A 14,796-nucleotide genomic window follows, 5' to 3' on the forward strand; every position below is an offset into this window, starting at 1 on the left:
GGAGTTATTCTAGGCCTTAAAGCCAGTCCAACCAGTTTGGAGGGTTACGGGTGGTTTCCAGAGACAGCAACACGCTGCATTTAACACTGAGATAACTTTGAAGAACTGCACCTAATACTTTTTTGACATTGCCTCTTATGATGCGTGGTGACAGCTGTCATTCCAGATGAACAACCCTGTGAAAGGAAGGGATAGAGCAATGCACTGGTCAAATCCCACCTTGATACTCCCCTCTCCCCCCTTTTTCCAAGCCCCTGTTATGCATTCACTATCATGGTCAGTGTTGTTCCGACACATTCCAGCTTCTGAAGTCACCAGCGATCTCTCCTGGAAGGACATTTCCCATTCTCCTTTCTCCTCTTCCCGAGCGCAGCAGGTTGACATTATCTGAAAATCATTCTTAGTTTATTCTTTTAATAGCCCCTAAGCACCTCAGTCTACTTGGCCAAGCACCGTACTAGCTGAACAAAGCAGCAGCCCTTGCCCCAGTGAGAGTGCTGCACAAAACCAGACAAAATTAGGGAAACGGGAAAACTCAGCAGGCTACAGAGCATACTGAGGGGCATGGCCCACCCTCCAAGACAAGGGTATTTCTTATGGAGGGGTACAAAGAACCACGAGAGGTCTTAGAGAACAATAACAACAAGCAAGAAAGTGCACATGAAATACTGAAATGAAACAGCAGTGGAAGCTGGCTCAAGGAAGGGAGGTGTCTTCTCCAAACCAAGCAAGACATGCTGTGGAAAAAGAGTAGATGACTGGCATCAAGAAATTGAATGTTTATATTTGTGAAGGTTTATATTTGCTATGATCCAGGAGGTACACATGAACTATTGAAACAGAGTACAAAACAAAAGGCTGAGAAAACGATCTTGGTGATGGTATTCTAGATGGATATGAATAGGGCAATACCGCATTGCTCAGGTGAGACAAAACACACTGCAAACCACTCAGATATAAAGAGAAAAAATCCCAAAGAAGAGATTCAGCTATTCAAATGGCTAGGAAAATCCTTAACCTAAAGATGGTCGCTTCGCCTGTTAGAAATCTCTTCACAGGATTCAAAATCCTGATTCCAAAGTTCACTGTCGAACAAATGATACCAGCTGCTTTACCCCACCCCTGCTGAAACTTCCTATCAACTCGAGAGCTCTGTCATGCAATGATGCTTCAGATGAGAAGCACTCCCCCTCACCTACCCTTTCATAAGCCCATGAATGCTAGGCGTTATGGTACATGAAATATATTATTTAAGGAGTCTGCATGGTACTTAGCAAAATCCCAGCTAATGCTTCTACGTGCAATGCACTAGCACTGTTGAAGTTCATGTAAGGACTATGTTAACTCAACATCAATGTTGCAAAGTATCCAGGTATGAAGCAATATCTACGAAAGTTTAATTCAGTGTACTTTTGCACATTATGCAGACCTAAAAATAAGAATGTTTTAATAGTGTGACCAAACGATTTCTCTGAAAAACCTGTGCCATACCCAACACGCAGAATGCATGGTGCTCCCCTAACTGAGAATCTATACCACGTTTTGTTAGTTTCATTGTTTCACACACAGCCTCATCTCTCCTTTACCAAATACAATTCAAATTCTGTTTCCACAGAGCTGTTTAATTCCCTACTAGGGCACAATCAAAATGCTTCACCAAACTGAATTAATTTCCACAGCGGTCCTGAAAATTCAAGCGAGCCATGGAGAGATTAAGGCCAAAAGGTATCTAGTAATTTAAAATGGCCAACTGGAGACAACTGGAATTGGATTTTTCAGATGATTTAGCACTGTTATTACACTTTATCAAAACACAGCATACATTAAGTTTTCAGCTGCGACCACTTCTGCAAGTTAAACGTCAGAGTTTCAAATCCAACATCCAAGAAATCCATTAATCACAGCAACCCAGGGTTTGTGACACATGCATCGAAAATCTTATCTTCTGTGTCAAAGACTAAAATTACATTTCTGCAGAAAGCTTTTGTGTGCTGCTTTTGTCATCAAGCTTGTCCTACTTTTCCTGCAGACTCCTGTTAAGCATGGATCTTCCATCTTCTTAAAAAAAAAAAAAAAAAAAAGGCAGGAGCCTGACAAAGTACAAATGTAAGTTCAATCAGTGCATTGAGCAAAGTTCTCGCTGACAGGAAAAACGCTAAACACGTTCTCTTCTCCTTGTGAGTCCGGCGTGGTCCCAGATACAACATGCAATGTGTTGTAAGATGCTGTGTACAGAATAAGGCAGGAGAGAAAGCTCAAAATGGGAGCCATAATTCCCTCAGTACTGTAAGTACTGCATGTTGTGCATATCTACAGCAAGGTGTCCAAGTAGCAAACAAACTCTTCTGTCCTCTGTCTTTATCTCAGAGGCCCTAATTCTGCCCCAGGTTCCATCACCTGCAGTCAAGATGGACAATGCCAGGAGGATCTGCCCAGCATACCACAAGTGGACTTTCCCTTTTCACTCTCCTTTCTCCACTACATCCAAAAAGGGAAAAGGCTATACAACATTTTGGCACAATGGAAGCTTAAGATCTTCAAAGCCCATTACGAAGACTGAGTTATGCACAAGTGCTTGCCTTTGGGTGCACAAGACACTCAAGTCAACATCTTCTCTACGCTGCACACCACATACATTATGATGATACTTTTCAACAGAAATGGATTTCAGCGCTCCTCTAAGCATCACAGCTTAGCAATAATCAGTATGTGTCATTTTGGCATCCATGAAAAACACACACTGAAGAAGGTGTTTGTACATGGCAGAATTAACATATACAACTACTTTGTTTTTTAGAAAATATTTTTTAATATATCTGTATTTATATAGAGATACAAAAATAAAATCAAACATATTGACTTAACAACACCATGTGCAGCTTTCTAGGATATTCATATTTCTCTGAAGAACAGTAACATTTTGCTTCTTTCCTTGTTCCACATAATATTATGGGAAGACAGGGTAGGAAAAGTGAAAAAGACGACAAAAATGCTTACTTCACCTTTACTTTTTTTTTAATGTCAGCATTCCCAGTGAGCTTTGCTTTCCTTTTTAAAAATTATTTCTATCCAACATTATTCTACCCAACTAACTGTTCAATCTTGTCCAACATACCACCTCCTTTCCTGAGAAAAAGTAAATCTTCCCCAACATTGACTAAATTTCACCCTCTGTGATAGATGTACATAGAAACAGAACTTACAAAGTAATTAAAAAGATCTCCCTTGCTCCTAACATTCATTTGAGCGCTATTCATTAAGAGTTTAACAGAGACACTTTTTGCATGGGTAAACAAGTTACATCAGTGAGTTGCTGTCTATTTTTAAAAAAATGAAATTAGATGCATTCTATATCTCTCCCTCACCCCTCCCAACCAGAGAGAATGTAAGCATTCAGAAAAACAACATGATTTTCACCCTTTTCCCTCTGCACTGAAAAGGAAGACAGCACCACCAAGTAAACAAGCCCACACAAGGGATGTACCACTGAACCTAAGCTTGAAGGGAAAAAAACCCCACCTGATACCACCATTACTGCCCTAACAGATTGCAATCACACAGAAAACAGAGGTATACGCTGCATGTCATTTGAAACAAGCCTGCAAATAAGACCTGTAGAAGCATCAATGGGTATCCCCATATACACGAGCAGAATGAAGAGGCAGATCTCACCTCCTTGCAGGTCACAGTCCAAACAGCAGATTAAACAGCTAGAGAAAGACAAAAGCAGAAACTTAAGGAGACCATTACGGACCACCAGTCAAAGTGCTTTGCACAGGTATCAGAAGAGACATCTCTGCAACAGGGTAATGCAAGAATATCTCTACTGAGTCAAACTGTTCTCCAGCCAAGCATATTTAAACAATCCCTCTGTTCAGCTGTGTCACGGATTTGAGCAAAAGGGCATCAACTAATTCCTTCTGGTCCGTGGCTGACCTTGTACCGGCATCATGAACCACTGGGCCTGGATGCAAAGCCACCACGTGGCTTCTGCAGAGCCATGCCACGTACAAAAGTATGCAGCTTCAGACTCAGCTCATCCAATGTTAACAAGACACTTTGACTCCGATGGCGCTTAAACTTGCACTAAGGGTCCACATTTGCAAAGCTGTACTTTGGACAAACATTCAGTCCTTGCCTGGATCCTACCTTTGAGGTTGCCGTCCCTAAACAGCATGATGCAAGGGTGATCACTTGTCCTACACCACAGAAATACAGCTGCAAACTAGAAGCTTGCCAACTGCAAGGGGCAAGCGCTTCCTGGAGGAGGCTCACAACTTTTTTGGGGGGAAATGGCAGAAACACCCCACCATGAACCCAAAAAGGCCTCTGCCGATGCACAGATTCTGGGTGCTCTACTGGATGTGATGCCTGCAGAGAAGTTCAGCACCCCCAGCTCTGCAGTCTGAGCCTCTCCAGCCCCCCAAAGGCAAGTTGGACCTTTCTGGAGGAATGACTGCTTCCTTGTCTTCCCCCTGGGCTTGCACCATCCCCGGTGCCCCGCTCTGGGCTCACGTAACACCCCCTGGCAGACACAAGCCCCGTTTATCATGCCTGAAATGCTGAACTCCAACGCCACTGCTGCTACCGCCCCGCCTCGCCTCCATGAGGTGAGAGCCCACATTCATCCACAAACAGTTTCTCTTACAGATTTTCCAGATGGCATTTCCCCCTCCCGGCGTGCACACACACTCCCACCGCAAATAATGAAACCCAAGCCCTCGGAACAGCCTCGACAAAGGAGATACTGTTTGACCACCAAACATTGGGGTCCTTTTTAAAGTGCCAGGACAGGAAAACTAAATAACCGGGCAGAGATGAGCGGGAGCGATACACGGCAATCACAGCGCACAGCAGATGTACCCCTTCTCCTAGCAAACAGGCATCCCCACTTTGAGTGGCACAGAGTCATCTAAAACCCACAGATTATTTGGATCACTATCAAAGTCATTAAGATAGAACCAAGGACACATTGTTCCTCCCATACCGCGGTCAATACCCTCTTTTCCTGCGGAGAATTTGACAGTTTTCCATCAGAATCATCCTGTCACATAAAACCAGCCAGGAGATGTCTCGAGGTTACAGGTTCTGCCTTAACCTCCTTTCGGACTACAACTTTACACAAGCATAGCTGTCAGCTGGGATACAATCCCTGATGGTTTTGAATTTTTTTGCTTAGGGATAGAAAAATCTTATTTTTATAGCATCGCCCTTTGTATATATGAAAGTGAGGCACAGTCTGAGGTGGTAGCTTGGCTTTATAGCTTTAAATCTTGATATTATTAAATATCCTATAAAAGACTATGATTATTTTTTTTAAGATCTGTGAAAATTATCCACAGAATCAGTGTGTCAAATAAAACGGTTACCTCTCACCCCCCTGAATCTTTCTCCCCAGACAGATGTTATGAAGGCATGCCCATATTATGGCAGCAATCAGGGTTTGATTAAAAAGGGCTGTACGCTCACAGCACATAACTAAGTGAGCACAAAGTCCCAGTGCAGCACTACAGAGAGAATGAGATCACTGGTTTCAGAAACAACAGGACTAGAAGTGGGAGGAGTATTCCCCTAACATGCATCATTAGGGAAACTATTCCTGGGAAATCAGGTCCTGTGGTCACTTGACACAGAATTTTGAAAATCAACTGCGAATGTCCCTTTGTTTAGAAAGGAACTGCAATAGCTCAATGTCCAGAAGACATTCCCTATAGAGAAACACCAAGGAAGTGCAGTTCATTTTAACTGTATCCAAGCAGAAATCAAGAGGGAACTTAATCAGAGACTGCAAACACCTGGGGAAAGAGGTTTCCGAGAGCAGATGGTTGTTTACTCCAGCAGGAAAAAAGGCCAGAAGGCCTCGTATGTGGAACTGGAAGCAAAAGGAAGTCTGACTGCAAATAAAGTTGTCAATTATTAACAGTAAGCATAAGTAAGCACCAAAATGCCCACTTCTAAATCAAAACTGACATTTTTCAGACACACAGCTGCCCAAGTAGAAGTTACAGGATTGATTCAGAGTGACCTACTGAGATTTCAGACCTCAGATGCATAAAAGTTCAAAAGTCTTCTCATTCTTTAAAACTGCAGATGCTGGCAAGGACTGACTGCTACCCTTCCACATAAAATTCACCCAAATACAGATTATCACCACCAAATGGCTTCCTCCCCGATTCCTAAATAAACACACAAAAATTAAAAACCCACACAGGAAAAAAGTTGCATTGGAATGTGCTCACAAGAATTATCAGTATGGCTTTGACAGCATCTTTTCAAAACACAAGTGAAATTCTTTGTCCAATTCCATTTTCTTTAAAGTCGGGGCAGAGGAGGTTCCATTGTCATTGTTCACATTTCATTGCCTATTTAACATCTTTGATGGCGACAAGGATGTTGGGATTGAGTGCACCCTCAGCAATTTTGCCGATGACTCCAAGCCATGTCGTGCAGTCAACATACCAGAGGGAAGGGATGCCATCCAGAGGGACCTGGATAGGCTTGAGAAGTGGGACTGTGCAAACCTCATGAATTTCAATTAGGTCAAGAGCAAAAGTCCTCCACCTGAGTTGGGGCAATCCCAAGCACAAATACAGGCTGGGCAGAGAACGTATTGAGAGCAGCCCTGAGGAGAAGGATTTGGGGGTGTTGGTTCATGACAACCTCAACATGAGCTGGCAATGTGCACTTGCAGCCCAGAAAGCCAACCACATCTTGGGTTGCACCAAAAGAAGCATGGCCAGAAGGTCAAGGGAGGTGATCCTCCCCCTCTACTCTGCTTTCGTGAGACCCCATCCAAAGTACTGCATCCAGATCTGGGGCCCTCAACATAAGAAGGACATGGATCTGTTGGAGCAAGTCCACCGGAGGGCCACAAAGATGGTGAGAGGGCTGGAGCACCTCTCCCATGAAGACAGGCTGAGAGAGTTGGGGTTGTTCAGCTTGCAGAAGAGAAGGCTCCAGAGAGACCTTACAGCAGCCTTCCAGTACCTGAAGAGGGCCTACAGGAAAGACGGGGAGGGACTCCTTTATCAGGGAGTGTAGTGATAGGACAAGGGGTAATGGTTTTAAACTGAAAGAGGGGAGATTTAGATTAGATACCAGAAAGAAATTCTTTACTGTGAGGGTGGTGAGACACTGAAACAGGTTGCCCAGGGAAGTTGTGGCTGCCCCATCCCTGGAGGTGTTCAAGGCCAGGCTGGATGGGGCTTTGAGCAACCTGGTCTAGTGGGAGGTGTCCCTGCCCATGGCAGGGGGTTGGAACTAGATGGTCTTTAAGGTCCCTTCCAACCCAAACCATTCTATGATTCTACAGCTCAGTATTTGAAGAAAACCAGACAGAAGCACCTCTATATATAAAAAAAAAAATAAAATTGGGAAGTATAATATAACCTACTATACGTAATAAATATGACTAATATATACACCATATATACACATATATATTATGGGTGTGTATACATACATATATAAATATAAAATGTATGATGACCACCCTGAGCCTCAAGCCCACAGGTGCCTCTACATGAAGAAACAGTTCATGACACCCATTACTGCTTGTGGACTCCAGACATCAGCAAGCATTTTCCTGTACAAAGCGCTGCTTGAGATGAGGGCTGGATTTATCATTGAAGGGCTCTTTGCCCTGGAGAAGTGGGAGCCATATACAATGATTTTCAGGGTTTTGTTTGTTTATTTTGGGTTTCTTGTTTGGGTTTTGGGTTTTAAAAGCACGTTACAGGAAAAGACAGCCTCAGCAGTAAAAAACCCAATAACAATACAGGTTATATTCTGGGGCCAGCCCCAGTTCTGGCACAGCTCAGCATAAAATCGAAACATATCATTTCTGCAATCAGTCTGTCAAACCTTAGGCCAAGACAAGCCGCTTCAAATCCAACAGTAACTTCAAAGCATTCCTGAGCAGGAAAGCATGAACAGGAGGGGCAGGTGGGGACCCAGACTAGTCTCAAAAGTGGAGCCCTCGGGGGTAGGGGAAAGGAACGCACCCAGCCACCTGGCCACAATTTGAGGGGAGAAACAATCCAAATGACTAGTTGTCTCTCCACTATCTGAGCCCTGCCAGGCACACAAACTAAAAAACACACACAAAACCCAAACACGCACCCACTGCAAACCACCCTCTATCACTTGAGCTGATCCCAGAGGATGAACAGCCCCATGCTGATGCTGCAGCCTCTGCTTCCACATTCCTGCCACACCCCAGCCCCTTAGTGTTACTTGTACCCAGCTCTCACCTATGGCTCTCACACATCCAAAATAAGGGGCAGCCACCGTCCTAAAGTTTGTGCCTATGGCTGACAAGATGAAGCATCAGAGGGCAGGGAACGGTCCTACACTCACATCTCAAGTCACACAGGAAGCTAACCATGGTCCCTGCTGAAACTTGGTTCCTGCCTTGCTCCTGGCTGTCTCACCCACAGCCCTCCCTTTCCAAAAGGCTGCAGAGACTGGAAAACTGGAGACAGACATGCACCAACTGTAACAGAAAATAAAGCTTTTTTTCCCTAAGCATTTACAACTGTCAGAAGAGAACCTGTGCCCCAAAAGGCTCTGATGTCCAGCAAGAAGTCTCCCTTATCCATCAGCCCTATTCTCAGCCTCCTCTCCCAGCTTCTTCATTTCCTTCCAAGAAGCAATTCCCACTTCTCAACTACCCATCGTGCTTCTCCACAGCTACTCTGCTGTTGTGTCAAAAAACTCAGGGCTCACAACTAGAAAGAGGAAACTTGCTGTGCAAGAAGTAGCAGCGCAACTGGTGTGGATCATCCGTACCTGGGATGTAGCCTCTTTTTTCATGTTACAGCCTGGAAGTCCTCCCACCCCCAGGCCACGTGCCTTATTCATCAGATCAGAAAAACTAAAGGACATGATCAGGCAAGTGCAAGAAAGCAGGTGAGGCCTATAAATCTCTCTCTATAGGATCTTTAGTCTTATAAGTTTTTGCAAAGTTGAATATAAGAATAGATTCTTGGGGGGAAGGGGAGGAGGGAGGGAACAAACAACTAAATGCCAGCCGTCTTGCTCACATCTGCTTTAAAATAGTTATTCTTGCCAATGCTTTCACAGGCTGGATATTTATGGACTGACGCCTTCAGAGACCCCACACTAGCAACAACCTGGCAGTATTCAGAAAAGTTCTTCTGCACAAAGCTGGGGAAATGCCTTCAGCACAGTTAAGTCAGAAGAGTGAATAACTGGGGAAAACCGGCGCTGGGACCTTGATCTTATGGATGCTTAAACACGTTCTCACCTTAAGGTCAACAGGACACCTCAGAAGAGTTAAACCCAAGCTTAGGACTTTGCCAGGTTTTACAGTTCTAGAACTTTTTTAAAAAAATCTTTATGTAAGATTTACAATTTCATGAATAGGTTAATTTAGCAGTTGTAGAAATCCTGGTAACAGTCAGATCGTGGTCAATGAGAATGGCTCACAGCTGAAGTTAATTGTTCCCCTGCAACAGTTGGTAAGAAAGTGCTTATGGACTCAGAGCCATCATTCACTCCACCACAATGGCCAAAAGGAAACATTAAATAACATTTTCAGTAAGGTTGTCGTCATTCACTCCACATTAACATTAAATAACATTTTCAGTAAGGTTGTCAGAGACTTGGCTGGGAAAAAAAGATGGAAATAGACACTAAATGGCTTAAGAAGATCATGTGTCTTGAAGATCTTGTGCCAAACAAGATGGGTCTTTTCTTCAACCTCCCTGTAACCTGGGGTGTGGGACCCCATACTTGGGAACACATAGATGAAAATCACTACAGACATTGGGTGCCACTGAACCATCATATTATTGATTTCACTGCAAAGCTAGAACAAAGCCTGTTTGCCATGTGCTTTGTGCACAACACCAGGCCTTTAGTCCTGTAGAGGTAAGGACTAAGCTATGAACCAGCACCCAGACCCAGCTCAACTGCCCTGTGCCATCCTCCTCCTTGCACTGCTGCTGACTGCAGGAATGTGGGTCCACAGCACGTGTGTCCAGAGCATGTGTGGACACAACGCATCCAAGTGTCATACATGAGCCTCCTCACTAGCCTGTTTCTACTCCCAGTCCTTGCAGATCATGAAGCCTCACCATGGGAAAACCATGAAAACACAACAGCTGTAAGAGTTCATCAATCTGCCCAATGGGGTGGTTATCTGGAAAATGTAATTATTTTACATGTTCTTTATATAAGCCCCTCAATCCAACCTCATTTCTCAGCCCCTGCCACTCCACAAAACCAGAAAACCATGAAAACACAACAGCTCTAAGACCTCACCAATCTGCCCAATGGGGTGGTTATCTGAAGAATGTAAATATTTTACACGTTCTTTATATAAGCCCCTCATCCAATCTCATTTCTCAGCCCCTGCCACTCCACAAAACCAATCCCAGTTCCCTGGCAGGGGGGAAATCATGTTGGAGCATATGGACCTCCTTCTCCACACCCTGTACCTCTGGATACCCAAAAGGACAGTGGTGCTCCCAGTAGCTGTCCCCTTACTCCACCCAGGGAACTGGCATTCACCAGAGCTGTCAGGAGCACACTGTGTACCTCCACTGTCTGAGCACAGGAGATGCTTTCAATCTCCAGTGCCTAACCCAGCAGTACTGCCACCCACAAAATCCTCCTCTCCTGTTCTCATGCACTCAAGAACTGAAAAATCATCAGGGTGATGCCTTGGAATATCTATCAGACAGACATGTTACTGTTAATTCTGCAACTTCCTGAAGTATTTCTCTGAGCTTCACTGTTTTGAAGTCTATAGGTATTGAAAGGTCATGAGCGTGACTCCAGGGTTAAAATTAAATAAAATCCCAAACACCAAGAACAACTCCTCCTCCTCCTCCTCTCTTATGAAACACTCTGCCGAGTGAACAGAAGATGAAATGCTTTCCATTCATTTCCTATTTTTAAACCCACTTGTTAATGTTTCTTGACTTTTTAAAACATCCTTTCACTAGAACTCTATTAATTACCCAGTGGTCTCAGCAGTATGAATTTCTTCAGGATTTTTCCCCGAAGGAAACTCCTCTCACTTTTAGCCTAGTTTGAAGCTTCCCCCTGTTAACTTCCAGAGATGCTTGCTTTCTGATGTTTCTTGTGCTTGTTTCTCCTGCCACAATTACATTTACTATCTTCTGTATGTATTAATTTAAAGATATTCACATAAAACAGTTAGGAAAAACAACACAGGAAGGTGTTATGTAGGTGATGTTTCCAGATCACCTCCAAAACCCTGCCTCATATTGAAAAGCCTTCTCACAGATGTTACTAGTTGTCCTCTTGTGAAATCTCTAACAGACTGTACCTTGTTTTAAAAGAGCACTTTGGACTACAAAACTGTCAGCCTTTGAAAACTCACATCCTGATGGATCTTCATAAACAGCTTAGCTTGTTAATGCTTACACATAAGCACGAATCTCTCTCCCTCTTATTGCAATGCAGCTTAGTATTTACTCTACTGCTTTTCACTGTAAAGCTAATGTTGAAGACAGAAACCAATTATTAGGAGTAAAAGTCTGCCATGGTGAATATTGCTAATAGTTACCAGATATTCATGGTCTTGCTACCCCGCCAACGTCACTTTTACCTTGAACTCCCCTTCCTGCCAGCCCACAACAAGCAGGTTGGATCCCTTCTTCCCATCATTCCTGCATTTCCCACTTTTTCCCTTTGCTTGTTTATAACTGCTGAATTCAAGGTAACTGCTAAAAAATGCTGTTGGTTTTCATCATTTTCTATGCATCACTATTCCCCACAACCACAGAAGCTATAGAGTTGCAGTTATTACCTCTTTACAACATCACTAATGACTTCTTGATGGGCATTATTTTTTCCTTTACCTTTTTTTTTACTGTCTAAAAAGGGAAAAAAACCCTAGGACTTGAGCAAGACAGGTTTTAAGACTGAGGCAGCACTTGAAGTTACACGTGTATTGAGAAATATAAATAAGATGACCTGATTTTCATTTTGGGATACCAGGAAACTTGCGATACTCACTACTGGAAAACAAGTGTAGTCTAAAAGGTTTGTTTGTTTGTTTGTTTTTAATCATGTAGCTTTGACGGGACCTCTGCAGACGATCTTGCCCAACTCCTCATTCAGAGTATGGCCGATTTGGATCAGGTTTCTCAGGGCCTTGCCTAGTTCAGCTCTGAATATCTCCACAGCTGAAGACTTCACAGCCTCTCTGGACACCTATTCAAATGCCCGATCAACCCTCACAGTGAAAATTATTTTACTAACACCCAACTGAAATTTCCTTTCCTGCAACTTGCAACCATTACCTCTTGTGCTATCACTGTGTATCTCAGAGGAGTCCAGCTTTGTCTTCTCTGCACCCTTTCATCAGGTAGTCATAAAAAGCAATAGGACCTCCCCTTTGCCTTTTCTCCTGAAGACCAGACAAAACCCGCTTCACCCTTTCCTTACATGTCATGTTCTACAGTACTCAGACTTCATGGTGGTCCTCATTTGACTAATTTGGTTTATCAGTCTCCGTTTATCTTCAACAACCACAGCTGCAGACACATGGAAACAAGTACAGTTCTCCCATTATTTTTTTTTTTTTGATGGGCACTTCTAATTCAAAACATTTACAGTGCAAAGTTAGTAACTTCTGCGGAGCACAATTTCCCTGTCAGTGGGCAAGTTTCTTTATTCACAAGGCCTGCAGACTTCCCTTTTGTGATTTCACTGTAGATACTTCAATTAGCACAGAGTGCTCACGTGCACCCTTAGCGCACCATCACCCCATCAGGAACATCTCATTACTGTAGCATCACGACAAACGAACAAGGGCTCAATGCACCAACGCCAGCAGATTTGACACCCATCAGTACTGCTACCTTCATTGAAGTTGTCATCGGTCGAGATGTGGGTCAAGGGAGACTGGGGTCGAGAGTCCCCACAGAGGGAGTAGCTGTGTTCTGCCTGGATGAGGGGCGCTGGGGACGCTGGAGACAGTTCTACCTCCATTATTTCATTCTTCTCAGACAAGAAGGGATCATTCAAGAGCTGGCCCAGGACATCCGGTGAAAACTCATCCAGGAACTCTGTGAAGTGCTGCGGAGATAAAAAAGGGGCAAAAGTTTATCTCCTTGCCTGTCTGTCATACCAACAACAGGAGAGCACTGATCAGAACAACTCCAGTATCTGCACTGGGTATCCGTGCCAGTCAGCAGCAGGATCTACCAGCCCTGCCTAACGACCTCCTCCTCCAATCACCACTTCAAGCTGAAGAGCTACAGCTAGAACAAAAGTCTTCTCAGAGGCATACATTACAACAGAAGAGCCTGTCACTAACTTGCAATGAAAAGAGAAAATAGAAGCACAGAAGTCACTGAAGCAGCCCCCCCCATTCCTCCCCAAAGGTACTCGCTATAGCACATTTCACCCAGACAGTGTGGAAGATCCTGGAGGATTTATCAGCAGAACACTTTGTGCATGGAACAGGATATACTGGGTTAATGTTCACTGAAGCAGAGAAAAAAAAGGAAACACACTCAGACACAGACTCCAACAGCATGTATGACTATTTTAGCTGCGCAGAACATACAGTATGCTCTAAGAAAACAGGTCCATGCACGTCCCCAGCCATGCAATTAACACATTTGCTATAAAACGGGTTTCCTGGCTGATTTATGTGTCTATTTTAGGAGTTGCATTCCACCTAGGACTAGAGCCCATATCCAGCTTCTAGGCCCCTCAGCTGCAGCTCCTGCCAGTATTAATTACTACTTTATCTACTACACTGAATCCATTACACTGACAGCACGTGTTATGGCTGCATTCAGCAGGATAACTTAGTGTTTGTTTCTTATTCAAAATGAGCACAAACCAAATCTCCTGGTCTACTTCCTTGAGACTCCAATGCACTTCCCATCAATAGCCAAAAACTCTGAAACTTTTCTTGGTTTTGTTTCCAACATCAGAAGACTATATCTTTGACAGACAAAGAAACTGCGCTGGAAGAAACCATTCCTGCTCACCTCGTTCAAGCAAAGAATTCTATTTTGTACAAAAATGTTTGTACAATGAATTGTAACGAGCTTTCCCAAACAATCAGGCATTATCTACCATCTTCTATAGGAGTCTTTGTCGCTTGGGGTATGATCCTACAAAAGTCTAAATCTGTTTTGCTCTGCTTTTGCAAGCAGTATTGATCTTGGCTCTCCCTCTTGCTCTCTCCTGCAGAAACAAACACTGAAATTCAAGATTTGGTTTCCTGTAGGCTAAATTAAGAATTAAACAAGTCAATATTGTATAAATCCATGAGGAAAGCAGTGTGCTCACACCCCCAAGCATGCACATTTCACAGCTCCAGCAGCATCTGTGGCCTTGAAGCCTGATGCTGGAAAACGCTGAGCACAGCCGGCTCTCACAAAGTCCCCTGGAAGTTTGAGCTCCTCCTCCAAGACGCTCACGAAGGCTAACTGTGCCTTCTTTCAAAATTAATAAGGCTTCAGTCAATTCTGACTGACACTGAGGAAAAGAAAATATTTACTAAACATAAGGCAATAAACAGAAGACCACAGTTACTACAGTGAAATAGCAAACTAGCAAAAGCAAAGCCTTTACAACTGGCAAACCAGATTTGTAGCCTCATATTTACTTGCCGTAAATGATAACACTACTAAACAAACTCTGAAATGACTCAGCAAGAGGGTCATGACCACCTTAGAAATCCTTGTTTATTTTAATTTTGATAACCAAGGACTCACTAGGACTTCACATCCAGGGCTACCTCCCAGCATCCGTAAGGATAAGGATACAAACTACAGT

General features: G+C 43.6%; 1 protein-coding gene across 1 annotated transcript in view; it reads right to left on the bottom strand.

Moving 5' to 3' along the window:
- The window catches only part of CREB3L2 (cAMP responsive element binding protein 3-like 2), a 76,371-nt gene that overhangs the window by 21,042 nt on the left and 40,533 nt on the right, over nt 1-14,796 (bottom strand). The window contains exon 2 of the mRNA XM_014937230.1: nt 12,861-13,077. Within this exon, the coding sequence (XP_014792716.1) occupies nt 12,861-13,077 (217 nt within the window). The remainder of the gene's footprint in view (nt 1-12,860; nt 13,078-14,796) is intronic.

Source organism: Calidris pugnax, unplaced genomic scaffold (assembly GCF_001431845.1).
Source record: "Calidris pugnax isolate Ruff unplaced genomic scaffold, ASM143184v1 scaffold1, whole genome shotgun sequence".
Taxonomy (NCBI): Eukaryota; Metazoa; Chordata; class Aves; order Charadriiformes; family Scolopacidae; genus Calidris; species Calidris pugnax.